Raw genomic sequence first — 27,110 nt, forward strand, 5'->3', positions numbered from 1 at the left:
TTTCATCGCTTCGTAATTCCATTTCCGTGCGATGGGAACGCGGGTCCTTATATCGCTTCCATCGCTTGCATCGGACGAGATAGAACGATGTCATCGCGTCCTTTCAAGATCTCCGCGCTCCTTAATGGGATTTCTCACCCCGCTTCTTTCCCGCCGTCCGCCTGCAGCAGCCTTCATCGAAACACCGGCCACGATCCGATCCCTCGGGGGCGAGGAGCGAGAGTATGGGTATGGTTACGCTGGCGCGTTAACTTCACGCGACATTACCCTGATGCGGATTTCTTTGTATTATCGGGCCAGGGCCACGACGTGAAAGCCGTTGGAAGACCTTTTCAGTATGGACGACGGACCTGCCGTTCGACGGTTGGAATCTCCCATGGAACGTGTGCAAAGACGAGCGACGCGATGCGGTATATCGCGACGCGGGTGACTGATGAGTTGCTCGCACATTCCTCGTATTATTGACGAATTATCATTTAATTTAGCGGAGAAAAGAGACGCGACAGGCGGAATATCAATTCATTTTGTCGAGTAGAAATTTCGTCTAATCTGATTTAGAACTTGGTGGCTGGCTAGGATTAATTAGATTACAGATTATTAGACAAAATAACTTTGGAGTTACGCAAAAATTGATAATTATGTAAAAAGCGTTTTAGGTTTAGCTTACTTTTTTATTTTGCGATCAGGTAGATGTGTTTATTTTTACTGGGATGCGGACACAATAATTTTATCAAAGTGTCGTGTACAATCGCATCGAGATGCGATTGTACAGCGAATTATGGTTTGAGAAAAAAAATTTTTTATTCTGATAAGAGAGAGCACACAATCCTCTTGAAGGATCCTCGATTTATCGATTCTTGAATCGAGGACCCAGTCTTTGAGGTGATTTTCGGATAGGAGAGACGCTCGTGAGGCAACCGACTTATGTACATACACACGGCGAGAGTGCATCCTAGTTACTTCCGCTAAAGCAACTGCAAATATCGATCCTTTTTAGACGCCTTCCTTTCATGTGCAGATACCGTGCGCATACCTCTCTCGCATTCTACGAGTACTGCAAGTGGGAATATCTCAAAATCGCTCGGCGCTCGGTAAAAGCCTTGTAAATTGTCAGTCGCCTTCACCCACGAACATAACAAGTTAGCGTCATTCATTTCGTTTGTAACTTTACGATTTTGTCGGTTGGCAAGTCTGCCTTCCTCTGAAAGTGATATATCGCGTCGCGATTGAGTGTTCCTTTTTACGAGAAACATTCTTTGTACAAAATTTTTTTCTTTCTTCGTAGATACGTATTAAATAAATGAGAAGAGAAAGATTCAATGGGATGAGGCGTGCGCGTTAAACGGCGCGTAAGCTATAACGTACAAGATATAAACCTCCTGCAGCTAAAATCCTGTCGAGGCTTCTCATTTTCTTCGTGCGCTTTTCGACCGCGAAAACGTCCCGGAAGCCTTTCTTTTTGTCGGTGCGCGACTCCGGAAACTATGGGAAGCTATACGACGAGACGCGGTTTGACATTACGCGGGAGTAAGGTACAAGGGTATTATGTCTGGGGAGCAATGACTGGGTTTATGTTAACGGCACCTCTGCGATGCTTCCGGCTTGATGTACCGCTCCATCTATCGCGCAGCCGCCTCCGGTTCGACCTATCCACGTTCGTTTCTCGTCTCCGCGTAAGTCTTCTGGTGAATGTTTCTCTCTCTCTTCTCTCTCTCTCTCTCTCTCTCTCTCTTTGCTTCACTTAGGTCCCGGACGCGTAAACATGAGCGCATAAGAGAAGACGACGCAATTTACGGGGTTGCGGAGGACGTAAAATTTCGGTTGAATTCGAGCGGCGGAGCGAGCGAGACAAATTGCCGCCTGCTTGTGTAAAGATAAGTTTTTTACGAGCGCATCAAGGCGGTCAGAAAGTAGTGACTGTCTCGATACCTGTATCACGAGATGATGTTGCGGTTAGTAGTTGATGGTAATTGCTGCCAAAGTATAAGATTAATTTTTGAAATTCAAAGTATTGCAATCCGCATTGAATATTGAATTCTTTTATGCAATCTTTCTAATGTTTTGCTAGCTTTAAGCATGGTTTTCATCGAGACAATCTTTGTAATCATTAATAAGTTGGTTATCAGATCGATATGTGAATAATAGACAATAAGAAATAAGAAGAAGTGCCATTCGTCGATCGAAGCGGATCTTGATGCTTCATTTTAATTTTTACATCAATTAAATATATTTTTCAGATATTTAAAGCATTTTTTTGTTTCTAAAAATATTATTCGCAACAAGTTCTTGACAGTTTTTAAGATGCTTATAGCATCGTTATTAAAATTTGACGATCAAATTAATTTAAGATATCATTTCCAGCTTCGGTTTATAATTACGTTTCAAAATAATGGCACTCTCTTTTATCTCTGCAGGTAGAATTATGTTCTCTCGTCCCTTCCAATCAGTTGTTTTCGCATTGAAAATAACATTTCTCGGCAGTTTATTTTTGCGTTCGCTTCTTGCAACCTCGATCGATTCTAGCTTCTAGCGACTTCGTTAGATCGCGATAATATGACAACGCAATCGATATCTAATTTACAGCGATGATATTTCCGGGCGTACAACAAGCACGGAGCTCGTTAGCGACTCTTTGAATAATGAGCGCAATACTCACTTCGTCTCCCATCCCTCCTGCAATCGAACTCGCGCGAGTACCCGTTGAGTGCCAGCCTGTTTGTCACCGCCGGTTTTTAACCGACGACGACGTTCGTTCTTGTGCCGCCTCTATCCAGCTGCGGCGCAATCTCGCCGCTATCGACACTTACACGGTCATCGATAACCGATCGCGCCCGTTACTTACGCCCGTTCGTTTCTTGCCAACTATAGAGCTCGCCTTCGGCGTGAGAGAAATCGCTTCCGGCGCGGGGATGGGTCTTCTCGCCTGCTCCCTTTTTCGCCGATCTCGAGTGCGACGTCGTATAGACGCGTCCGTTTCCTGGGACTGCGAATCGTTTCCTTCTCCGAACCTGACACCACCGAAATTTCCAGCTCATTGGGTTCCGTTTGCAAGAGGTCTCGTGGATAAACACATTTGCTTGTTGGTTTGTCTCGGGTTTACATCACGCAGTTTCTTTCTCACCCCTCCCCCCCCTCATCGTCTTTTTCACCGTCGTACAAGGGCGAGCGCATCTCGGCACGGCTCAGCTCGGCTCGGCGAGTGTGAGAATTTAGTTGAATCCATTTCCAAGGTGCCACGTCTCGGGGATCCGACGTTCCTTCATGGCCGGCTCTACCATTTCTCGGTCGACCCTTATTTCGGCACGTTCGAGCGTGAAGAAAATAGAGCGCGCGCGCGTCTTTCTTTTTCTCGAGGCTGGATATGCGTGACGGGAGCGACTTGCGGGCGGTGTCTCACGAAAGCGGAAGGGAAGAGCGTAGCGAGCTGGATAGAGTTGATAGAGCCGCCCCTCCCTCCTTCCCCCTTTACCGTGCACGCTGGAAGAAAACTCGCTCGGAAGACGAACGGAGGAACAAGCGAGTTGGGAAAATGTTTTCGAAAGCGAAATAAAAATTTAATCAATACGTTGCCATTACCGATGACAGAAGTATGATATACGAGACTGCAAAGTATTATGGCTACGTTCTACGATAATAAACGAACAATCGCAATAAATCAGAAAACGGTAAAAGCAATGTAAATTGTAGAATTCATTTGCGTAAAAAGAGCTTTGATTTATTCGCAAGTTGCTGATCTGACAGATCTGCGATTTTCTTCTTCGGAGTTAATACCTGTATTTTGCTTTTCCCTATTTCTTTTTTTTTTAAGTCAAAACTTTTAAAAAATGCTTCTGCGCAATATACTGTTCTCCTTCATGTTATATTTACGATGCTAATAAAAGTAGCTTATGTAAGGAATCGATAATTACGACGGAGGCTCGACGTCGCGGCTTCTGAAGCAAGTTTCCACCCTCTTGCACAGGGTTTCAGACGCGGAGGTATGAGACCTCGTCTACTCTTTTTCCACGTTCCGTTTCACCATCCAATCACGACCGCGAAATAGTAGCTGCGCCGACGAACGAGGAGGGGAGAGGGGGGGGGGGGAGGAAGGAGCCGAAAAGTCTCGAAACTTTTGGGAGTTAATTTGATTTATCGTACCGTCGTACCGTCACTTCAGATTCATGCCTCGAACCACCCCCTCATCTAGGACGACGAGATGACGAGGAGAGCGAGAGATAGAGAAAGAGGGAGAATCACGAGAATTCACGAATGGGAGGATTTCGCGAGGCGAGGTGGCACTTTACGAGGAGAATTTATTATTGATTCCGGCGTTTAAAAGGGTCGCAACTGGCGCCGATTGATAAAAGGGCAACCCCATTGTTGTACTAGGCTTTCCGCCCAACGAGAGAACCGATTGAGGAAACTCAGAGAGTCTTCTCTCACTCTGCCTCGCTTCTCCCCTCTTTATCCGCCCCGTCATTCGCCTTCGACCATTCCTGGCCGGATATTGCGTTTCATTGTTCCTGGTATAATACGACGGCAGAAACAGTGGAACAAAAAGAGAGAGAGAGAACGTTCATCTTTGTAAACTTCCGGCGCGCGCAACCCGCTCCCTTTCGATCTCTCCGTCGCCTTTACGTCTCTATTACACTTCCTTTTACTGTGTATACGTCGCAGGCCGTTATTAAGCTTCACGATCGCATCGTAGGATGAGCGTCGCGGATTTACCTCGCGTACTTACGCGACTACGAAGATTATTATTTTCAAGTATCGCTCTTTACACGCTCGTAGAATTTACGACGCTCTACTGTGGACGCGAACATGAGATATCTGCACTTTCATCTACGCTCTAATACTTTCATCATAAAATCCCGTGCATTTTATGAGGCCTTTCAAAGTTCAACCGTAATTTTCACGAGTTAAAATCGAGTTTATATTCGCGCAACGTTGAATTGTTAATTACATTAATCACTTATTTACATCATGTGGACATAAAAAAAATTACCTATCTAGAAAAAATTACAAAAGAACAAAAATAAAGAGAAAAACTAAATTTGCAACAGCTATAAAAAAGTACTGGTGTTTTACATTATAATGTATTTTAAATTATATTAAAATTATATTATAACGCATATTAAAAATTGTATATTAAAAAGTTTAAATATAATATAGCTGGCTAATTTAGAAATACAGTAGAATATTTTGCGCTGTAGAAAAATTGTTTGCACAAAGAATTAGAATGCATAAAAAATAAATCTATAATCCTGCAAATTCTCTGTAAAAGCGATTTTCTTCTTAATGATGTATGTCACATCACAATATTATTAAAAATATAAAAATTTTATAGACTGTTCTATTATTACGTTTGAATATCTATAAACTTTAATCCTCTTATTAATTTAAAAATTATTTACTTTTGATTATTACGTAAAATCGTTTTATACACTAGTATTTATTTGCAAATTTGATAAAAAAGTAGCATTGCAAATTTAATTTTTTCCTTATATTACTATGATACTTTGATAAATATTTGTGCAAGAGATTATTTGATTCTATTTACTCATTTAAAAATTATTCATATAAAATTGAAGCAAAATATTGAAATTTTCGCTAGATAAACCAAAACCATTATAAACCAAATTTTTCATTGTTTTATTCTTTGTACTGACTTCAGGGTCAAATTCAAATAATAATCATGACCAGAATTTTTTGTCGTTGATTAGAAAAGAAAAGATGAAACCTAAGAAGCCTGCAGTTCTAAAATTTCGAGAATTTTTATTTGATATTGTACAACCAAAACGTTCTTAAAGCGGATATATGTTGCAAACTCACACTATTTCTATTTTGAATTTCTCAATTATCAAATCGTCTGAAATTGACTATTTATATAGCCCCTTTCGTTCACATGTCTCCAACGATTATTGCTAAGGAGTGCAGATTGGAATCGTTTGGCGACATATTTAGCTAGCTCGTTAACCGGTGCGATTACCGTAACCACGTTACTGTCTACCATACTGGGTTGCACAGTGCCACGAAGACGACCCGGTGTGAAGGAACGAAGGGGAAACGGTGAGGATGGACTTACCTAATCCTAAGCAAACACGGCCTACTCCCGGTAGCTACCTGTCTGATCAAACATTTGTCTTTACTACTCGGTTGATTAAACGCCTGCCAAGTTTGTACTGCTTCTATGGCAGGGAGAAGGGAACCTCGGGAGCGAGGGGTTAGTTCAGGGGAGCTTTCTCATTCGTGGGCGTGTGTACAACTATCTGTGGACACGAACGGTGACAGCTGTGTGGAATATAACGCATTAAGGGATGGATATACCGTATAGGATGCTTTAGATTAGACTAGCTCATGCAAGGAGCTACGGCGATAGTTGTATCGATATCCTTCCAACATTTAAGAACATGGCGTTCAAAATTATTGTAGAAGTTTCAAGTGCGACCTAATAATATAGCCAAATTTTACTTTTTTTATTAATTTCGCGAGGAAACTTTATCTGATTTGTGTGATACCAACAAAATTAAATTAAATATTAAATATTAAAATAACAAAGGTAGCTTTCTCTTTTCAATTTTGGCTTAATATTGAATTTGCTTAAAATTATTATTAAATGCATTTAAAATTTCATAAATTAGTTCGTGCTCTTTTGTGTAAAAACAATCATTAATCATTAAAAGGTCCAATAAGAGCGAAAATAGATAAGATGTCAATAAAATTCTATAATTAGATATTTACATAAATGAAAAACGCTGAACGTTTCGGGCTAACTTGCACCTTTTCAACATAAAATTATTTACATAATTAAAACATTCGCGGTGCGAATGGGAACGCAATAGTTGGAACGTTGATGTGATGTCGTCCGTATAATGTCATCTCTAATAATTGGATGAAAACGAGAGCTTCGTAAAGACGGTTACATGTATCGTTATCATGAGATATGTGTGTATATAATAAGATGTCTTATCCATGGTCAAAGTTTTTCAAATTCACGGAGCACATGACAAACGAACCGTCTCCGAGGAGAGATATAGCAGAAAATTTTCTCCAACTATTGCGTTCCCATTCGCACCGCAAACGTTTTAATTATGTAAATAATTTTATGTTGAAAAGGGGCAAGTTAGCCCGAAACGTCCAGCATTTTTCATTTATGTAAATATCTAATTATAGAATTTTATTGACATCTTATCTATTTTCGCTCTTATTGGACCTTTTAATGATTAATGATTGCATTTAAAATTATTAAAGAATATTGACTCTGCTTTTTGCAAATAATTCTGTATCAGAGCAGAGAATTTGTGGGACATCCTGTATAGGAGATCCTGATCCTGCAAGGGTGAATAGATGGAGTGATGTAGACGGTTAAGAAACGGTTAGGGACGGTTGATTGTAAGAGTGTCTCTTCACCCTCTGACAAATCGCTTTAGCCGAAACGTAAATAATTGTAACAAAATATTGTCTGCAGAAAGAATGACGCTTTAAGCAGACTTGTTTGCACCAGAGAATTATTTAAAACGTGGTAACTTGTTGACAACAAATAACAAAGTGAAAACAAATGGGGAACAGTAAACCGTTAAAAAAAAATTCAATAAAAGCTTGCAGTACAATACAACGTTGCGTAATCCTTTACGTACATTCAAAACCGGTTTTACAACAAAAATACAGTAAAATCGCATTAATACTTGATTTGTACTTGTATTTGTAATGCATATAAAAAACGAAAGGTTTTATGTATTATAATTTAATGTATATAAAAGACATAATTCATGAATCAGATTTTGGAATAACCTGGGAATATGTTAACATTAATTAATTTTTAATATTAATTTATTTACTTTGATATTAATCTTTTCATTCTGATCAACAATAATTAATTATTAATTTTAATCCATCCAAGCAAAAAAATCTACAGTATACGATAATTTAATTTATTTTAATTTGTCTAATTATTTAAAGTACATAATTCATAAACTCAATTAAATTTGTATTTTAATAAATTTACAAATTTAAAAAAGAGAACGCAAAATGTATAATTACTTTATTTAATCTATAGGACCTAGATGTATTTAAATTGATTGAATTGATTGCGGTAATAATAAAGTTTATGTAAATTTGTGATAGCGCATTAAATACTTCTTAAGATATCGAAACTGCTTACTCGAGACATTACTCGAATCGTACATTCGCTATAGAACTTACCGCACTTGCCACGAAATGCCACGGTGATGTTAGTACGATTCTCGCATGCGGCTCGATTTAGGTCGCACAGCGTCGGATAGTCGATCCCGTCCGAACCACAGACAGGTCCCGATCCCTCGTGATCCCCTAAATTTGGGCAGAATTGCAAGCATTTGCAGCTCGCCTCCTTGCCGTCCCTGCTTCGCACACATTGCGAACCTTGCGAGCAGTTGAGCTTGTCGCAGGGATCCTTGATTTCTGCAAAAGAAAAAGCATCGAGACCTGATATCAGTTAATCGTCACGATGATCACGTTATTTGATAACGCTTGAAGACAGTTATTTTAATAATTCGATTAATTCAATAATTAATAATTAAATTAATTCCGAAATATGAATACATTAATTTCGGAATACATTACCAAATGTATACATTTATTTACATAACCATTATGTTTTAAAATAATTTACAACATGATATAAAATATTTTACTCAAAAACTGCCATGATTAATAACTGATAATATTTTTCTCAATTTTTTTGTAAATAAATCCGCGCGTTAAATAATCAGTCAGACAATAGCTATCAGTTATTGCACATTTCGTCCAAGTGAAAATGAAGATCTGCATCTCGTGCAGTGTATCTCGTTTGGTCTGATAATGCGCGTATATCGGAAATGAATTGGTAATGGTGCCGATAATCCGTTGATGAGAGTAGTTTGATGTTACGGTCAATCCCATTGACGGAAGCTAGTAAACAGCTTCGATTTCGAAGTAACGAGATGAAGGCCAATGCGATGGACGGGATCAACGCGGCGTTTCATCTGGCGGCGCATGTTTGCCGAGGACAATCACACACGGCGATACATAGAATTTAATGTTCGCGTATTTGGAATTGGCGCATTCAGTTTACGACGGAAATGCCAAGCAGCATGTAATCCTTCGTCCCGGCAGCGGTGTTTCTCGCCGGAATGCTGTTGTATCCCGTGGAGTTGCAAACGTTCGCGTCATGTCTATTCGCAAATTGTATGTGTTCCCTCGAAATTTGATTCGGTTTAAAACATACCAGAGCAGTAAACATATTTCAGTCTTCGAGTTTTATCTTAAAATATTCACTTATTTACGCGCCCTCTGAGACTCTAGCACGTAGAATTCACTTTAAGTGACATATAATTTATGTCAGAGATTTCAGAATAAAATTTTATAATTTAATCTTCCGCGTGTTTTGATTATATAAGTACGTATCTGATTCTTTTTAAATGTTTTTCATATTACATATTGCATCATAAAATTATTAACAGAAAATTCCTGAATTCTGATATGATTTATATTGATTGTCTAAGGGAGGATTTACGATATATTATTTCCTTCCTTTATTTTTCTCCCTATACATATAATAATCCCGCGATGTAATTCTCTACAGCGGTTCATAAAATATATGTACATGATTACGGAACTAATTATTCGGATATACATAATATTGGGTGCTTATTTTATTCTACAAATTTATTAAATATTATAATCTTTTAGGAAAAATACGATTGGAAGTAAAAACCCTTATTAGTGATACATTTTCATCTAAAATATACTTGAGTTTAAATTGAGAAGATTTAGTTGACCTATTGTTAACAAAATCAGATTGAAAGTGATATTTGAATAAAATTGCAACAAAGCTCCAATTCTTTTCATCTCTTGTCTTAATTCTTTTACTTAAATCTGAGAATGTGTTTAAAAGATTGTGAAATTGTAAAGGAATAACATTAAATAAATTAGATAATCTTTTTTATACTGTCATAAAAGTAACTATCCGAACACATGAGATATGGGGAGTTTATTTTACGCTAAAAATCAAAAGCATATTTTTGATGGAAATTGTACGTCACTAATAAGCTGTTTTTACTTCCAATCGAGTTTTCCCTAGAAAAATTATAACATTTGGCGAATTTGTAGCATAAAATACTCTTAAAATCCTGTGCTCTCGGACAATTAGTTTCGTGGCTGTATACAACGTACCGTGTTCCGTGTCACTCGTTCTGTGCTTCGCACCTGACCCCTAATTATTTTTAATCGTTTATTTACAACCCGTCTTTTATGATAATTAGGTGTTGGCGCGAAAGGTGTTGGTTTTTCCATTCGAACGATCGGCGCGATCGTCCACAAAACGCGACAATTCGCTTTCCAGCGATCGGGGGCGCGTACACGCGTACATAGTGTGCGAAAAGTTCGCCGTATTTTCCGCGGAGCTTAATCAATGATATTTTTTCCGTAACGTGAGCCCGTACCACCGCCATCGCCGCCGCCGAAATGTAATTGCAGGCCATAAACACGCCGGACGCGCGTGTACGTTATACGATACGTTACCAGCCGTAACGCGCCGTGAAATTAAATCCGCGCGATTCGCGATGAATAAACTATCGCCCGCTGGGATTCATTCGCGACGGAATTTACGCGCCGCAGTCGCTTTTTTTTTGGCGGCGGCGCGGCGAGGAAAAAAGGAGCGGGCGCGTGTCTCGCACGGGCATCGCGCGGCTCCCCGGCGTGCCGGATCATTAATCCCTAAGGGCAGGCTCGAAAGAGCCGGTGCATGTATGTATGCACGTCTGTGCCTGTATGCAGAGGCGGAAGGAGGGTTGTTTGTGCTCCGTTAAAATTTTATCGCGCGTGCATGAGAGAAATTTGCGGCCCCCAACTGAATATTTCCGCAGATGGGCGTCGTAACCGGTGAGAAATATTTCTCGAGGAAAGTGGACGTGATGGTTTGCACTCGGTTACTGCATGAATCATTGGTACGGCGCGACATGGGCACGCAAGAATTTTTGCGGCGTGTCCCGGATGTCTTTGTCGACGGTAAAAAAATAGAATATTTCATGTATTTTTAGAGAGAAAATTGACCGTTCTACATCGATACGTAATCAAAGATATAAAATGACGGTTCATTTCAAAGCCCACTTTTAGATCTGTATTTCGCGTTGGAATTCAGCACAGGATTTTATTTATAAATTCATATTCTGTGTAATAACGAAGAATATTTAAAAAGTAAAAATATATGCACACACATATAAAAGATATATTAAAATGGATATTATTCATAAAATATACAGGACATAAATTTAAAAATAAATATAAAATTACTCTTGTTTCGCGAAAGTTTCCTATATATGATCTGCGCAATAGTTAGCCATAGTTATTAAACCTTGTTAAATAATATTTAGCAATAACGGTTATGTAAAAGTTATTCACGTACGACCTAATTAAGTTAGTCGTGAATTATCGATTGATGCTTCCAGGCTTTGTGCCATATGTAACACACGTTTTTCTATTTCCGAGCGCAGTCGAAAAAGAAAATGGAGAAATAGCGCGCCAACATCCGTTGCAGGTATTCGCGCGCTGTAGACTCGCGTTTTAGCTACAGAGCAACTGAAAAGATTCGCAGCAGCCTCGCTTGCTCATTAACACTTAATGCACACCTTAGGACGTTTGTCTGTGCATTTCTTTTCTTTGAAATATTAAAAACGCCTGAATAAACAACGGTCTCTATTCTCCTTGAAAAAAAAGCTTGGCGTCTAAGGAACTGGTTGTCGACCTTAGTTGCATGTCTTTCATTCAGGACGTCTTGGGAATTCACTTTGGGAGTTCACACGAATGAGCCAAGGTGTCTCTCGTACAGAGTATTCTTTTATAGTTAAAAAATTTTTTGTTTTCTATCTTTAATTATCTCATTTATATTCCAAGGATTTCACGCATTATTAAAAAACATACAAATTTTTATATTATATTTTTTAATTTTTGTAATAATATATTAATAAAAAAAAACATTGTTTAAAATGTAAGTACACATTAGCAAAAATATTTTATTGTAATAACAAATAATTTGATTGAAATGTACCAAACAAAATTATTTAATAAACTTAAAAAAATATTTCTTTCATTTACTTGCATTTCACAACAATAACTAATTTTTTGCTATGTGAAGTATATTATAAAAAAATATTTGGTCGCTTTGGTATAAAATAATTATATAGTTAATTAAATAGTTCTTGCTGAAGCAACACTTTTACTGATGCAATATATGTACGATTATTTTTTAATTCATACCCATTTATATATGTTAAAAAATATTATTTTCTTTTAGGTTTCTGAATAACTCAATTTTTTAGATAGCAGAGTCAATATCAGAACTGTTTTTGTTTTGTAGTTTAAAATGTTATTTGGAAGTTACGAATTTTTATATAAAAACAAGAGCATAATTTTCCTGTTGGCTACAATTAGTCATAATATTTATATACAACGTTTTTTTTTAATTAACGATCATATAAATATTTTCTAGAGATATTAAGTATATGTGAGAATTATTCAATAATGTTTAATACTTGCAAAAGTGATAAAAATATCGATCCATAATATGCCATAAGGGATCGAATAAATGCAGAAGTTCATTAAGTGTTAATTTGCAAAATAACGTAACCATATATCGGAGCTTCCTGAAAGTTCCTATACTTTCGTAATCCAATATCTTAGGATTGTGCGTGGCACGCGATATTTCGACGTTGAGCATAGAAGATGAAACGTACGATTATTTGCGGTTTATTTCGGAATACCTTTCGGGAAGATGTAGCAGCAGTGGGCTACTGTTAACGTAGTGCACACCATCAGCAACAGAGTGTACATTAATGTTGTACGCGATCGTTGCCGTCGTCGACCGTTTCTTCCGCAAATCAAGCTCGCCATCCGGCGACCCATCATCTTCGCCGTCTCCTTTGCCGTCGCTGTCGCGACTACCGTTCGCGACGCGCGATTACTCATTTCGCTTCCTTCCAATATCGCCCTTTGTTCCCGTCTCCCGTATATTTGGGAAAAAAAGAGAGGAAAAAAAACCGCAACTGTCGCCGCCGTCGTCGATCGCGGAATCTACGCGTTCGAAAACGGAGAATTAGGAATTATTTAGCGGTCTCGTAACCGCAGCGTGCAACAAAGTGAATGCGGAAATAGAAGCGGCGAATTTCTAATGCTATCTGCGGGCATTGGCGGTGTCAATTAGGAGCGGTAATTGGAAATTCAAGCCGCCTAAGTGTTTGAAGGATGCGAGCGGTGGTGAAGGTGCTACACAGAATACTAACGACAATCTAACGATTTCTATTACCCTCGTCCAACTATCATTCACTTTTCCGTGAAGTATAGCCGTTACGTTTGTCGCATAATAAATTTTTCAAATATATTGATTGATTATAGGATTTTTTTATGTTCGCTTTATGCGTTTCACGACAATGACTTTTTTTCGATACTCGATTTGCTGTGTAATCGAGAGTTTTGTCTATTTAATTTTCCTTGATTTTGTTTCCGGCCGAGAATTCGCCCACGTTTCGTCCTTCCTCCCCCCCCCCTCATTTCCTTCTCCCTAATCAGTGATAGCGATGGAAAGCGCCGGAACGTCATTACGGGCGTCGAAAGCCAGTAGCTGAGCTGGATGATTGATCGCGGCCTCGTTTGCATTCAATAACTCCCCGCCGGTGTATTTTCGATTTGGCATTCACCGCAACCCGATTATCATCGTTAATGCATTTAATTCGCCGGTCAGTCGTCGCGCCGAGCGGTGCATTATTAATTATCGGTATGACAAACGCAATTAGCGGTCGCGTATCTCGCGCGTGTTACATCATCCGTCCGTCCGTTTGTCGTCGTGACTCGACTTGTCTCTGATATTCCCACCGATATTGCGGCTTTCTAACTTTGGGACGAACTTACCCTCGTGCGCGTTAACGTGTGCAGCGGATGTAGATGCGAAATATTTTACATTGCACCGCGGAATTACAAACTAACAGGACGACAGTTCATTGCGGCAGCAGCAGCAAAAGCGTTCGTTATCTAGAGCAAGCTCTCTAAAAATACACAAAATGTATATACAGACAGCAAACAACTGTAATGAGTGAGAAGCGTGTGCGAGCCGAATTAACGGGCATGGCCATTTAAAGCAATATTGTTATACTCATTTGAAGCGGTGAACATTAAGTCTAATAACTAAAAGCGCTTAGCGTAAACATTTACCATAGGAATTTCCAAATGACCTCATTCTTATGGTTTAAGGTTCATTCACGCGCGAGACGGTTGAGATCATCGACGGGAAAAGAAAAGCGAAACTAGTGTTTCACAAGCGGCAATTATGTAAAAGTTCCGTTCCGTACGGAACGAAAATTTTTATTTGAAAGATATTCTAAGGTTAAGCACTCTGGAATGCCAAGCAGATTTTCGTCCCCTCGTAAGAAGGGGAGAATTTCGCGCGATATCCCACGTGAACCGAAAGAGTTAAAAATAATGATGAAGATATAAAGAGACGGAGAAAAGGGCGAAAAGGAAACTTCCAAATATTCTAATGACCGCGCGTCGCTTCCGGGATAGATATTGGGACGGGCGCGGCAAAATTAGATCTGGATTTAAATTGCAAGGTGAAGTTAATGAGGTGACTCAACTGAGAAATGGATGTTGAAGTTACTGGAGTTTGGAAACTGAGCGGATCCCCGTGGAAGTTCGGCCGGAAGTTGAAGTTTTTACAGACCATGAAGGTAAGTCCCGGATGCCCTTAACGACGGTCAAATGTTCATTAAAGTCCGCCGGACGTGAACAAATGAGAGACGCTGGCACTTTAGTCGACAGTACGCGGGTAACTGATTTTTCATAGTATAACGCTCATATCTTTAAATTCGTTACTCCCCTGTTATACTATATGCTCGGCTATCGTATTTCGTTCGGATAATTGGCGAAAAGTGCATACTCGCGATATTGAAATAGCGTCGATATAATTGTTACGAGTACACACCGCACTCGATTAAAATACACCGGTTATCGGATACAAACGTATGGGTTGAATTAATTGAACGTGAAGCGTTTTATTCCGCATCTGTATCCGTTTGCAGTTTTCCGTTATGGTGTCGATCTCGTAAAGAGAGCATCTCGGACATCGTTCAAATGAAACGCCTAGATGAATTCTCTTCAGTTTGTTTCAATGTTAAATTCCTGGACGTCGTTTAAATAACGGGTCTAAAATTGTTTTATTTTCCAATGCTGCAATCTGTTACGACTGCTTCGCATGTAATTTTCATCATAAATTTCCTTTTTGCAAGAGACTTCCTATATATGTAACGTGTTATTTAGTTATTTATTCTTGTTACATGACCGTTGAAATCGACCACGTAATAATATATTTTATTCACCGCCACTTTTATGTCTCGGTAAATAAATAATTTATAATATTGAAAATATTATTAACCATCAAAACCTGCTTTCAAAAAATGGCTTTTTTTCTTGTGCTCTATTCGCACATTGTTCTAATATTCAAATAGTTAAAAAATAATTCTTATTGATTCAACCAAATCATCCCGGAAGTATTAATATTTGTGGCTCTAGAATTTGAATAATTATGTTTTCCATGAATCGCTCTAACAAGTATTTGCTCATCGATCTATTTTAATAGAACTCGGGGATTTTGTAATCGCCGCCGATTAATGATAGAAATTAATACACCCGATAGGAAAGTGTCATTAATGATCTCTTTTCGTCTCGTTCGTTGGTGATGAAATAATTATCCGACCGTGCCTGACCGGGCGACCGAGCGGAAAATCCGCGGGGTTCCAATCAGGCCCTGTGGCTGGCCGAACGAGTGTTGTTTCGCGCTGCAGCGCGATTGAATGGGATTGAATGGGCCAATTCAACGAGGGAAAAGTGCATTTCGTCGTGACCAACAATTGCCTAATTTGGACGAGATTCTCCAAATTGCCGGGACAATGTGCATATCGTGGAAGAACTGACCTCTCATCCTCCCCCTCGCCTCTGCGCTCTCAACCCCCCTACGATCCTTCCCCTGAGCTCTTCGGCCCTTTCGGACGGCGCGTCGACGTAATATCGTAATTAATAATCCATTCTAGTTGGTTTTTGTCGGTCCACCTGACCGTCGCAGCTCGCCGTTGCCGCTTACGGGTAATTTATTACCACAGACCACCTGTGTGGCGTTACTTCTGTACGAAGGCTTCGTTTTTTTTTCCGTTGATGATCACTTCAGTTTCAACGATTCCAATTAGAATATCGATTTTTGCAGCAATTCTGGCTTATATAGTGCATAATTATTACCTTTTAATTGATAATCATATGCAATAAAATTCTGTTCAATGTAGAACAGATTTATTTTATTTTTACTATATTACTTATTAATAATAAAAGATTATTTATTATTATTAATTTTACTTACATAATGTTTATATTATTTAATTTATCTAATGTATAATTTAATATAAAATATTTAATTATATATTAAAATATATATTAGATTATAAATAAAGATCTAATATTTTCTAATAATGATCTGAAGATAAATTGTTTCATCATTTTGTATAAAAATAAAAAGAACGTTTTATTATTTTTTGTTTTATGAAGAGCCATTAAATAATAATAAAAGTTATATTGCACTAGCTGAAATAATCTATTCTTTAAGCAAAATATCATTAAACTAAAGAAAGTGTATATAATTATTCATAAAATTAATTCAGAAATTGTTTAAAAGCTTATTATATTTTAGAAATATTATGATATTAATATTTTTTTAATAAGTTATACAAATTATAAAAATTTTGTTTTATGTGTGTGTGTATCTTTTACGTTTTCTTTCTTTTAAATTATTCAAAAAATATTTTAAAATATTAGAAAATATTTTATAGCAAAAAGAAAAAAAAAGGGATAAACGTTTAAAAAAATATTTTTTCACAAATTACATATTGTTAGGATATTATTAATATTTCTAAAACGTAACAAACTTCTAGAGAACTTTCTGGCAGCCTTCAAAGCATTTGATTAATTTCACGAGTCGCTGTTACTTCGCAAGAACAGCATCTCAAAGACGCATTTCGAAAGCATCAGGTCTTTTCACGTGAGAGTCGATTTCGAGAACCGTAACGATAAACGTCACGTCGAGCTATAACGTTCACGGCCATCAAAGCGACGCCGCTCGTTTCACGCAAGAGCACTCGTGCCATCTAAAAGGGCGCAGTGTGTAACAGCACAGTGATAGGATTGGGCGAGTCTAGGGTGCAATTGCCAATTAGTGGCTCATTACCGTAACGTACGATGGCAAGGGAGGGCAACAGAGGGATAGAATAGATCAGGTGACGAAATCGTAGGCAGCCGATAGTTCCCGAGCTTGCTGACCGGCTAGGGCCTGACGATAATGGGATTCGTGCTTTGGTTGCCGTGTACCGAGTCCGGTCGCGTTGAATGAGTCTCATTAGGCAAACTTTGAGGACCGGACTGGCTATTGACGAAAATGGAGGAACGGATGTCGAAGCGAATGACAAGGACCAGCGGCGACGACGTAAGGACCGGCCTCCGAACAGGACTGTCGATTGGATCGACTGAAACGGCCGATCTGAAACAGGACCCATTAATTTCCACTTGCGCAGGTGCTTGTTTGTGCCAGTTGTCACCCGACAGCTCGTCGAATGCTGCCAGGGGTTTCACACACAACTCCTGTTTACAGGACCCGTTATATGCTCGAGCTGTGATTTTAACGAAAACGGGTTCAGTCCAGATTTCTGGCGCACCGAGTGAAAGTGCGCTCTACGTTAGGGGACTCGCTTTCGATGCTCGATAGCAGTCGCAAATCAAACCGAAAAGCCTCTCGCGCGCACAGCTTAAATAAATACCAGTCGGCAAATCCTGACTTTCGTCATTAGTGGAGTTTCAGTGAAATCCTCAGATATCGTCACGATTGTACGTAGACTTGATGTAATTCCACTGATGCAAAAGGGATGAGCGGTAAAGAATCAGATCAAACTTCAGGATTACGCTTGCCGATCAAAAAGATAAAAAAAAAACGTTATACGAGATCTTTGGTAAGATATAAACCGAAATTATATGGGCGCGTCGTCTATTTGTTCTGACGCACTAGCCGCAAGAAAGAGATTTCAACATGACGACGGGATGGACTGTTTTCGCTCGAGCTTTTACGATACCTGAAACAACATGCGATGTTTGCGAAATCGAAATGCGACCCCGAAATGCTATCTCGAAATGGAATACGAGACCAAAAAGCATGAGGTTGCATTGTAAATAAAACTAAATATCTCTTTCCTGCTGTGTCTAGATACGCAAATGTATAGAAGTAAGCTAATCGCGAGAGATACGAGTATACAAATCGGATGCTGCATCAGCAATTTCCTTTAATTCGCAAACGCAATTGAAGGATTTCCTAGAAAAATCAAACTAGTCTAAAAAGTTAAAAAGTTTAAATTTTCAGGAAACTTATTTATGTCATATTTTATATTTATCTTTTTTTTATATCATTAATAGTAACAAAAGAAAAAAAATATTATTTAAAATAAAAAGCAATCATTTCTTTATATTTTATTTACAAAATTTTACAAGCTGTTCTTAACATCTTTTTTTATTTCTCTGTGTATGATAATTTTTCTCCAAACATATAAGTGTACAAAAAAAGACTTACAATTAGAATTAACATTTTGAGAAATTTGTTAAAAGCAAATAAAAAACCTTTTTAAACTCGTTTAATCTTTGCCAGAAATTTTACATTTACTATCTATTCATATTTCCTGTTTGCTGTTTAATTCTTTATTTTAATCAAAATAACACTAATTTGTTTTTAGAAAATCCAATTTTTTTAAATCTTTGTCATCTTATTCCTTATGAAATTGTAATTATTTGTCGTATATGCATTTGTCATATTAATTATAATAATAGATTATTATCATTAATATTAATTATAATAATAAATTATTATAATTAATATTAATTATAATTATAATAATAATGTTCTTACATACAAATTACATTTCATCATCTACCACGTTATCTTAATTATCCGACCTCTTCGAGGTCGTTAACGAGGATCAAAGTGCTAATCGATATCCGCGTCACTTAGGGAAGACAACGGACTTTGTTTGTCTGAATCGACGCGTTCCTAATGTTCGATTTGTCTTGGGTCAGTCGAACATTGTCGAGAAAAAAAAGGAACGGTTGCAGGAAGACGCGAGGAAACATTAAAAGCTTAATTATCACGGGCTTAATTACAGGACGCTTGTTACAGCTTTTCCTGTGCACGTTCTCGCTATTCTTTTGACAGAATCCTCCTTTCACGAATTACTTGTCGCGCGCGATAATCCTTCCTAAGTCAATTGATCTGTAAAATAAAACGTAAAGGGACTCGTTTCGCGCAACTAGCATTTGAGGATTAAAAATGTTCCATCATCTTAGGATCTGATCATCGAGATCTGCGTCGTATGAGACAAATCGATCTTATCTTGAAACTACGTGATACATGTGTTAATTAGCTCGGGTAGAGACAAATCTTATAGTATTTCGTTTTTTGTGCTAAAATGTACGACATGCAACAATATTTTAGATAAAATGCAGACTTATTAGTTATCATTAAAAATAGAAAACAATTATTTTTTTATAACTCTATCTTAAATTATTTACAGAAACTATAATAAAAATTGTGGTTAAGTAATAGAATAATTACCAAATTTAGATTTATTATATATTAAATTAAGAAGTTTTAATCAATTCTTTATTTACCAAAAAATGTATTTTTCCGTTTCATAAACTAAAATTTTTTGTTTTTTTTATTACAAATTTAATCATAAGATATAATACATAAATGTTAATTTGGTCTGTTAAAACTTTTGTCAAAAAGCACTGGTAGAGTGAGGCGATTTTAAAAAATTTATATTGTAATTAAAAATTACTCATACATAAATAAGTTTTATTTTAAATTTTTGTTAAATTATATCAAAATAAATTAAAATGCATTCAAATTAATATTATATCTTAACATATATTATTACTCAACTATTTAACAATCCAACAATAGTTGACAAAATTAATTTATTCCGGTCCTGAAACTAGTTGATGCGTAAGGAATGTATTAGAAAAACATTAATTTCTTATATCAATTATTAGTTTTCACTTAGTATTAAAATTTTATTAAATAGTATTCATTAATCAATATAGGATTTGTTTTTTTTTTGTTACAAATCTCACAATTTCGTTTGTAAAAATTGAAAACTGAACAGTGGGTCAGCTAGCTCCAATGTTCCCACAGGTGAATACAATTACGTTTGCGGAGGCGGAACTGCATTCAGCTATTAAAAGGGGCGCGTGCAGGCGAGACCGCGCAATTAGCGGCCGAATCGTCACATGTTCCGCTGACGTTAACCGATTTTTAGCGCGGCCGGTAAACGTGCTCGACCGGCGCGGCTACTAATCCCAGCTGGCTTTTGTGCTCGAACCGCTTATCTGCCGCGGTCTGACCACACCGTGGATAGTTCCACTTATCTCGCCCGAGCCCGCCTGCTCGCACCGCTCTTATTCTAAGGACAGAGGCATGTGCCAGCGGCAACTATCGTCGTTATCTGTGTATATCTAATCAACGTAACGACGATCCTCCCGGGTGCGTGACACGCGTGTTATCCGGAGGAGGGTAAACGCCGGGACGGAGAGGGTAAACTTGTGCGCGGCGCGGCGTGGCGCGGCCGGGCGCGCTCGACGTACACGTTCGATGCGGCGATAAGCTGCGATTAATGCGTTATCTGATCCGTGCACGAGCATGGATTGCCGTCCCGCATCCCGTCCAAGATTTTTAGATTGCGATCGCGGCAACGAGGTGCTGTCCGCTTTATTCTCCATCCCGCGCGATACTTCCTCTTCGGGGAAGACAGGCCCTCGCACCGCGAAATCTGATTTCGAGAGCTAGAGGAAGCTAACTTTCGGGAGATAATTAATTAAACGCAACCGCTATCAGAGTCGTAATTTTATTTTAATTGCCGTTCACTTAGTTTTCGCTTAATTCGCGCATGTTGATGAATTATTGCAAATTTAATGATTCATAAGCGATTTTTCGATATTAATTACTCGACGTTAATTTCATATATTTTTTTTACGCGTAATTGTATTTATACGCATAGATAAGGGTAGTAATTTGTAATATTAATATTTGAAGAATATAGCGCAGCGGCATGTTTACGCGCGTAGCGACATATATTACATATTACGGGGACAGCTTACTCTTTTAATACGTTTTGATTAATATCCCCGTGCGCGATTTTATTTACTTGCGCGAAATTCACGTTTATTTACGTGACGTTTAATTGCAGAAAATCCGACGCGGGGGAACACCCGGACGCGCGAGATCGCGCGATTTTTTAATTACGGGAAATGCGAAACGACGCGCGTTGTATTTATCCGCGATATTTTACGTCACGTAGCTGTTTGAATGCATTACACGAAGTATCGATTTCCGCTGCTTTTTTTTCGCGACGGACGTACACTCCCCCTTCTCCCCCTCCCCCCTCCCCCTCGCGTCAGAAATTAAAGTCACGTACGAGCGAGCGTCCGTTAAACGGAAGTGGAACGGTAAACGGCAACGCATTTCACTATGAAGTGCCGCTTTCTGCTCATATCGTGCGTAACTCGATCTTCTTTTGAAATTTATTATCATTGTATCTAATAATTGTTCAGCTTCAGCTACATACTTGAGCAAAACTACACGTACAATTGAGCTATCTCTGATGAGTTTTTCAAACGTCAAATTTGCATTAAAGCAATTAAACGGAAAATGCAACCATTTTAGAATTTTGTCTCTTTGAATTGGAAAAAGAAATATAAATATTTATGGAAATATTAGAAGATGGCTCTATAATTCGATCTCGAATAGTAATTCGAAATAAATATTACTGAACTTTTTCATTCTTCATTTTTCATTCTCGTAATTATCCGTCATGTAGAAAATTTTTGAAATTGGTCGAAGCAACAAAATGGCTTGTTTTAAAGTGTGCGAGATTAAAACTTTGGAAAAGGCAATTTTTCTTGAGTTGACCGAAAAAACTAGTTTTATCAAAATTATTTTATCGACAAACTGACAGAACTACAGGCGGTATCTAGAAATGTGCTTACAAAATTCGAAATAATCCAGCGAAAAAAATTTTATAATTTTCGAAACAGCAGAATTGGTTTCCTTTAAAATTTTCGGGATTAAAACTGCGGGGAAAAACAATTTTCTTTTTTTGCTAACTGAAAGATTATGTTTATCAAAACTATTTGACTGAAAAGCTGACAAATTATCCGCGGAACCTAGAAATACGGTTACTAAATTTGAAATAATCAAACAGAAAAATGTTATAGTTGGCTCGTTCTATAAAAAAAAACTTAAAAAACAATATTATCTATTAACTTTGGTAGTCTGTTTGGATTTATTTGATCCAAAATAATTTTTGTTTCTTTATTACATTTTGTTACGATGAGTGAACGTTCTGGGATTTTGTTTTGAGAGCACAAATATATTAATTTGATTAAGAAAGTTTTAACACAATTTTTTTGTTCTGTTTTTAAATGTTTTCATTGTTACATACATAATGTTCGGATCAATATAACCCGATGGGAAAAAACTTGGTACTTTAGTAATCTCAATTAGAATTTAATAATGTTCTCTCTTGTTTTATGACGAGAAAGAACATTATTAGGTTGAGTAAGTATTATTGCGTTGTAAATCAATGTTTGGCAACAAATTTAATTATCTTCAGCAATATTATCAAATATTATAAAAAAATAAAAACAAATTCTATTACTTTATTATTTATATTAGTACATATTATTTATATTACATTATTTTATTATATATTATAGATTGTAATAATTTTAGTGAATGTTGATCATTTTATTTCGAAGTGCATAATGTTGTTATAAAAATATAACAAGTCATGCTTCAAGGTCTATTGCAGCTATTATATTAAACGTGCTCGTTGTACATTTTGCACAAAATCAATATTGTGTGTAACAATTAAAATTATTTTTGTCTAAATTAAAACCAATTGATAAAAAATGTTTTCCTTTATTTTTTGATGGACGTATTTTATTATTGTTTATGTTTGAATTTTTAATAATAAACGTTTAAACAGCCTGTTTTACTTTCATATTTTCGCAAATGTATAAAATATTGTAAGATCGTATTGATCCGAGCAGTACAATATTGTACAATAAATTCAAACATGTCAGCAGGGTTGATTTAATAGATTTTTAATTGAGTTATAATGATATAACAATAAATAACTGAAAAACATCATCTACACATTTGTAAATTTTGAGAAAATCCAAGAAGGTTTGATTTTCTAGTATTTTCATAGTAGTCAAACTTCTTACGCAATACATAAAAAAAAGACTCTTGTCCCGAATGATTCTGCGGTACATCCGAATCGGAAGTCGATCCCAAGGACTTCGCTCGCGAGTGCAATTTCGTGTCTGCCTTCCATTCGTTTCGCGACTGCGAGCGCCGATTGAATTACGCGAGTCAAAGTCGGATGGTGTTTTGCTTATTCTGCGGGTATCGTATACCGGAATAAGAGCACCCACGTCGCGCATACGTCGAGTGAGTCGCGGTTACACCGGTAACTGCGTTTATTCGCTCGCGCAGGTGGTCGCCGGTTAATGGAACACGCGCCACGGCGTTGTTGCTCCCGTTACATCGCGCCAGGTCTTCTCCACCTCCGTCCTCCTCGCGGAGGAACGGTTTCACTCGTCTCCCACCCTTCTCCTCGTAGACGAAACGCGTCCTTTTCCGGAAGTGTATTTCGAGCTCGTTAACTCTCGACTAACTCCCTCCGGGAGCACGCGCACCCGCGCTCGTTGCACCCTCGTAACGCGCATCTCGTTGTTAAAAGGGAACTCGTCCGTTCCATTACCGTCGCGATCGTTTTAAATCGTATCACTTAAGTCCGCTGGTTAACTCCCGACCGTTTCCCGAGGTTTATCGCCGCTTCCTCGATTTATCGCGCGCTCGCTGGCCTCTCTCTCTTTTTCTCTTTCCTCATTTCTCTCTCTCGGCTTCCACCTTTAACGCGCCCGAAGAGTTTTCCGTGTTACGTCGCGGTCGAGTTTTACGCTCGGCTACATTACCCGTCCGACAGTAGCCGCGCTGGAGTGTGCTTCCAATTACGTAATTAACCCTTCCGCTCCGCCCGGCGCGGCCGTATGGTTACGCAGTAACAATACCCGGGGATTGTAGTTGCGAAACTCAGGCACGAAAATTTAAATGAATGAGTTAGGGACGGTTATATACTCAAATTAACGTTCCCCGTTCGAATCTCGGTGTAACTGCGAGAGAGTCGCGGGAAAAAAGAGTAAAGTCGAAAAAAAAAGAAACGTTGGAAGGGGTGAATGTGCTGAAATTTTATTTTTGTAGCAAAATTGAGCTCGAATCGACACTTTTGACGGCGTTTTATAATGCCATTCAGTTTGATCGCCATTTGATACGTGCACTTTCACGTCATATAAATCGTGCGAGCGCTCGATTCCGCTTCACTTTTCTCCCGCAACATTTTTTGCGAATAACGGGCAGGCTGTTTATTTCACGTTTCAACGTCGCGCTAACGAATTCTCATGGTCGTCTCGTCTTGCGTCCGAGCACCGTGGCGGTCGAACGAAGGAAGAAAAGGAGGCCGCGCTACCCCTGGCGAGCAGAGGCGGGACGACGACGACGGCGACGGGGTGCGAGATGGAAAGGCGGGGAAAAACGCGGCTAAGGGGTCTTCCGACACCTCCGGGGAAATACCGGGGCTCTCGTAAAAATAATGCGCGGCTCGTTTGTTGCGTCGGACAGTGATTCGTCCGGGAGCGGGGCCGGCGACCCGAGAAAATGGCGCGGGGGCCGCTTGGGGGAGCGGAACATTTTTCACCCGCGTACTTAGTATTCGTTACAACGGGAGAGAGGTCGTCTCGCTGGAGTTTGCGCGAGGACGGAGTGAATGGGGGAAGGGGAGCGATTTCTCGCGAGGCGATGGCTGACCGCGTCCCGGACGTCTCCGCCGAGGGGAGTCCCTCATTCCTCTCTCTCTTTATATATATATATATATATATATATATATATATATATATATATATATATATATATATATTTCAGATCATTCTTAAAAGTTTACGTGCGAGGATTGTATTCGTGAACCTCGACGATGCCCCGCTGTCAAAATTCTCTCTGCTCCTTTTACCTTTCCTTTCCTTTTTTTTTCTATATTTTGCAAAAGATATGGCTCCGCGCTCCCTGGCGCCTCCTCCCTCGTGCTTACATCTCGCGAGCTATAATAAACATAATCACTGCAGTTGTTTCGTTGAACGAGACACGTTATGCAGTTATACAACTTCCGAGGAACAACAATGCGAGAAGCGCGACGGCGCGCGTAACTCTCGGTCGTTATTTTACGAGTCGGGGCGTTTGAGCAGCGGGGAATATCAAGACCTAACGGGCGCGCAGCTCGTGTTTTTACGCACGCGGGTGATTAAAATGCAGTGAGGGAAAAACGAGGTGGAAATTCGACGGCTAATTAAAGCCGGTATTAAACGTGAAATGAGGGGGCGGCGGTGGTGGCGGCGGCAGCGGCAGCGGCGCGCAGATTACAAAGGAGTCCCAACAAATTTTCAATTTCCGTTCCGCCTTTGTGAGGTAAATGAATGGTAAGCTCGAAGATACGCCGGAGGCATTCCGCTATTACGCGAGAATGAGTTTCAAGAAAGCGGGATCGGCGTCGGAATGCCGGTGGAGCAGTTCTGTGCAGCGCGCGCGCCTCAACCGGGATGATGTTGACGCGGTTGAAACACATCTAAACGAGAAACGCCAACAATATGCATGAATCGACGAATCGTGGGAGAGCTGTACGCGAGACAGCTTGTTCGACGCGACGCTGTGATGTACGATGACATCGTTTCCGCGATGTATTTCGCGTTTGCGTAAAAAATAAAAATAAAAATAAAAATAAAAACTTTATCTCGGAACTGACAGGACAGTTTTCCCGTAGATTGGATAGACACGCGGGCGGACTTATTCGTCGACGCGGGCTGGATTGGCAATCTAACTACACTTAGGAACGCGTTCGAACAGGGATCGAAGGGAGTCGTACAAAAGTTTTTTAACAGATTGGAGCACGAGTGGGTGGAACTTCGGAAACAAAGTAGACTGATTGCACACGAGATGTAACTACTCTCTTTGATTGCTGGGTAAGCTTTCGAAGGAGGCGGAAAGAAAAGAGAGAATGGAGGAAGACGAGAGTAAAAAGGGACGAAGGAAAAGTTAAAAGTGAAAAGGGAGAAAGGGGAGGATTAAATATTCTTTTTAATAGTAATACAGCATTAGCCGTAAGAATATTAAGCTCGAGAAAAAGCGCACCGGCATTTTTAATTATTACACCCAGTACCTAGCTCAACGCGCCCGTGATTTTATCCGTAATGTCGCACAGAGGATCAAATAATGTAAATTCCTCGACGTAATGTCAAAAAAATTTTGGTTTTTAACATTTTATCATAAAAAATATTTAGTAAAATAATTACACTTTTCATTCCTATATTAGAATTAATGTCACAAAAAACGGATAAATAAATAAAATTCATCAAAATAAAACGTAATGCTTACGTATATTAAAAATACGTTTACCTCGCGAATTTGATTATTTTACCAAATTAGTATTATTGTATTAAACATATAATTTTTCTATATTTATCATAAATATGCACTTTCCCATCTTTATATTTCATTTTTCTTTATTTGAAAATGTTATTCAATAATTACAACATTTAATATATGTTTCTAAAAAATGCCAGGAATTATTGTTTTATACTCAAAATTTTACAAAAAGTATGTTCTAAAATTCTTCATACGAGATAAATTTTAATGCATCTAAGTGCTTATTTACAAAATATAAATTATGATGTTCATTTATATATTATTAAACAAGATATTTCAAGCATTTAAAAAAAAATTGTTCTCATTGTTAGTTATGAATAATGACAAATGTAAGAAACAAACTATTTTATAGTTAGGTTTATAAGATGGTTGTCAATTGATTTTCATGTATATATATTTCTGTGTTACATTCAAAATTAAAAAATAAAAATATTATACAAATACTTTATTAATG

At 38.4% G+C, this 27,110-nt stretch overlaps 1 protein-coding gene across 10 annotated transcripts in view; it reads right to left on the minus strand.

The window, feature by feature from the left end:
- The window catches only part of LOC105207562 (agrin), a 731,430-nt gene that overhangs the window by 40,076 nt on the left and 664,244 nt on the right, over positions 1 to 27,110 (minus strand). For all 10 annotated transcript variants that reach the window (XM_039458553.1, XM_039458551.1, XM_039458537.1 and 7 more), the window contains one exon: positions 8,182 to 8,418. In XM_039458553.1, coding sequence (XP_039314487.1) covers positions 8,182 to 8,418 — 237 coding nt within the window. The remainder of the gene's footprint in view (positions 1 to 8,181; positions 8,419 to 27,110) is intronic.

The sequence above is a fragment of the Solenopsis invicta genome, chromosome 2 (assembly GCF_016802725.1).
Source record: "Solenopsis invicta isolate M01_SB chromosome 2, UNIL_Sinv_3.0, whole genome shotgun sequence".
Classification (NCBI taxonomy): domain Eukaryota; kingdom Metazoa; phylum Arthropoda; class Insecta; order Hymenoptera; family Formicidae; genus Solenopsis; species Solenopsis invicta.